Source organism: Phalaenopsis equestris, unplaced genomic scaffold, assembly GCF_001263595.1.
Source record: "Phalaenopsis equestris unplaced genomic scaffold, ASM126359v1 Scaffold197746, whole genome shotgun sequence".
Classification (NCBI taxonomy): Eukaryota; Viridiplantae; Streptophyta; class Magnoliopsida; order Asparagales; family Orchidaceae; genus Phalaenopsis; species Phalaenopsis equestris.
The window spans coordinates 1-2,893 of NW_018217695.1; the positions used below are offsets into that span (position 1 = coordinate 1).

At 32.6% G+C, this 2,893-nt stretch overlaps 1 protein-coding gene across 1 annotated transcript; it reads right to left on the bottom strand.

Annotated features, from left to right (window-relative positions):
- Positions 1–132: 132 nt before the first annotated feature.
- Positions 133–2,842, bottom strand: LOC110035447 (midasin-like; the record flags this gene model as incomplete). The annotated part of the gene is made up of 9 exons (XM_020739677.1): positions 2,744–2,842; positions 2,589–2,659; positions 2,342–2,483; positions 2,151–2,240; positions 1,538–1,661; positions 1,250–1,413; positions 873–983; positions 396–548; positions 133–312 (listed from the first exon to the last, which is right to left on the bottom strand). Coding segments are annotated over exons 1-9 (1,134 nt in total), but the record flags the coding sequence as incomplete, so codon positions are not given.
- Positions 2,843–2,893: the final 51 nt, after the last annotated feature.

Consider the following 2,893-nt stretch of genomic DNA (forward strand, 5'->3'; position numbering starts at 1 on the left):
AAAAAAAAAAAGAAGTGGATTTAGAAAACCAACCAATGGTTCAGACAAATGTTTGGCTCAACTTGAAATGACAACTATGAAATGCTCTTTCAAATAAGCAAAACTATACATAAACTAGCATTATAAACTTACCAAAATACTATCTATGTTAGTTATCCCAATCTTCTTCATATATTCTCTTTCCACGATACCGGATATGACCAATGACAGGCCAAGCTTCATTTCATACACAGCAACCTGAATTGGTTGAACAAAGTCTATGTACTCTGAAAAATCTTCTGACAATCTATTAATAAAGGATTTTGAAGTGGCCTGAAAATTCGTAAATCCAAAAGAATAAGATAATGCATAAACGAACAAACAAGTTCACGAAGCTGAGTAAAAGTATGCCTCACCTGCCAGTTATTTGCCATCTCAATCATAGTATCAATATCTGCATGGCATCTGAGATTATTTAGCAGCGAGGAGCAAGATACAACAAGCTCATTAAAATTACAACATGCTACTTTCAGCTTTTTATATTTTGAAGGTTCTGGGCGAAAGACAACCTGAGAGCAACACGATTAGTTAAAAATAACTTAACTTTCTTGATAAAATTTCAGCGAGATAGACCCGAGAAGTAGAATGGCAAGAAAACCTTCAGAAAATGGACATAAAAGAGTTCAAGCAAGGAGAAGCAAGCCATCAACATCAACATAGTTTATTAGAAAGCTAAATTCAAAGGTATTATTGATTAGATGAAAAAATAAAAATGATGCATAAAAAACAGTTATACATAAAAGAAAATTCTAATTTCCAAACATAGAATTTTGTGTTTGACAACTGATCAATCATACACCCTAAACACTAGTTTTAAAGTATTTAAGTATTACCTTAGTTCGTGCTCGTTTCTCTTCCATCTCCAACTTCTCTTGAAATCCTCTAATTTTCTCATCCACTATGACACTGCTTTGTCGAGATAGATACTCGCATTCTTGGCGTACCTGACAGTTAAAAATGAGAAGAAACCTATCAGTACAGCCATCTGCCAGCTCTATGCACACAACTTTAAAACACAAAGCATACATTTCTAGAGGCTTTTATCATGGCAAAGAGTTTTTGATTTAAGCAAAGTTAAAAAAAATCAACTCACTGAACTATGAATTATATGTTTCTTTTCATTCTCAACAGAGAAGGTCACCATGATATACCAAGGAATTTAAAAATTGAAGCATGTTTCATAAACTAGAAAACAAAAAGAAGAAAGAACCTTTTTCTCAAGTTCAAGAAGGGACTTCCTCTGTAGTATCCATGAATACTTCAAAGCATTCTTCACAACAGGATCATGTCCATCTGGGTTTACTAAAAGATGGAAGCGTAGTATCCCAATATGAACCCATGCTTGGCCAAGGAAACAAAAGTCTGTATAAATACCTGATGAACATTATTTAATTTCATCTTAAAATTATTATTGTCAAGAGAAGGCTGCTGGCAATATGCATGATTAAAAAATGACTAAAATGGGTAACATAAAAAAGCAGCATAAATAAATGCATACCATTTGATGAGCGTCCCATATATAGTTCTTCAAGCAGCGGTTGTATAACAGGCTCCATAAGTGAAGAAAACGGGGCATGGTTTGAAGACAAAATCAATGATCTCAAAGTTTGCAGCTCTTCAGGCTGTAGTCAGCACAATATTCATAAAGGAGGATTCATAAATAATCAATACAGCCCAGAATTTATCAAAAAAATATTAACCTCAAGTTATTGCAAGACATGCACCATAATAAGGGAAATTTTAAAATAGAGAAAAGTTTAAATGTAAAAGCAATTAGGGTGGGGTATCAAATGTAATTAAAAAATCATCAAACCTTTTGAGAAAACAAAAATTACAAGAAGAATGTAACCATACACCAATGTGTATTAATGACTCTAGGTCCTAAAAAGCATAATGAAAAATAGATATAAGATGGAAGAAAGAAGAAATTCTGTGTGCCTTGAATTAATACTATAGAACAGTGAGTAAACAAAAGAACGCAACACAAAAAATGTTGAAACTTCCACAGAGAGTCCCAGGCACGAGCATCAAGTTGCAACAGTAAACTACTGCATCTTATGCTTACATCAAAATAATGCCAATAAAAATTAAGTTGATGAAGGAATGCTTACCCTTGCATCACGACTTGTCAATTCGGATAAAATTGATTTGAGCGTTGCAAATACATCTTTATCAAAATGTTTTTCATGTACAAGAAGGATCTATACCAATTCAAGAAGAGATGAGCAAAGTTACACAAGCAGCAAAACCAAAAAAATAAAAATAAAAATAAAAATTAAATCATTAGACCTAAAGTATGTACCTGTCTAAATAGGCAATTGGCTGAAGATAAGAGAACGTTAGTTAAACTATCTTGTAGAGGGGAATCTTGCCAAAGAGCTCTGGACATCACTCTAAGTTTCAAGCAGTTCACATCAAAGTCCTTTATTCGAAAATCACCTTGGCTGTTGCAGAGAATAAACTTACAACAGTCATAATTATAAAAAATTGTAAGTGATTTTTCTTATTGTAATTTCAAGGAAAAAATTAAAGAAGAAAAAATATCTTACAGGATGAAACCTAAATTTTGTATTCTTGTGGGGAACAAATCATAAACTGATCCCTTTAACCAGGGATAACTCTGCAGGAACACAAACTCTATAGATGTAAACCAGTTAACTTTTAACAAAAAAAAATGAGAGAGAACCTAGTTAAATGCAAATACCTTGACTCTTTCAGAAAAGCAATTCCACAATGAAGAATGCCATCCAAACCACATTTCAATAATCAAACTGGAAAATTTTGGATTTACTGCGGCGGTCATTGAAAAGAGATGTTAGAAATTAGCGGAAAAAAAAAAAAAAAAAAAAAAAAA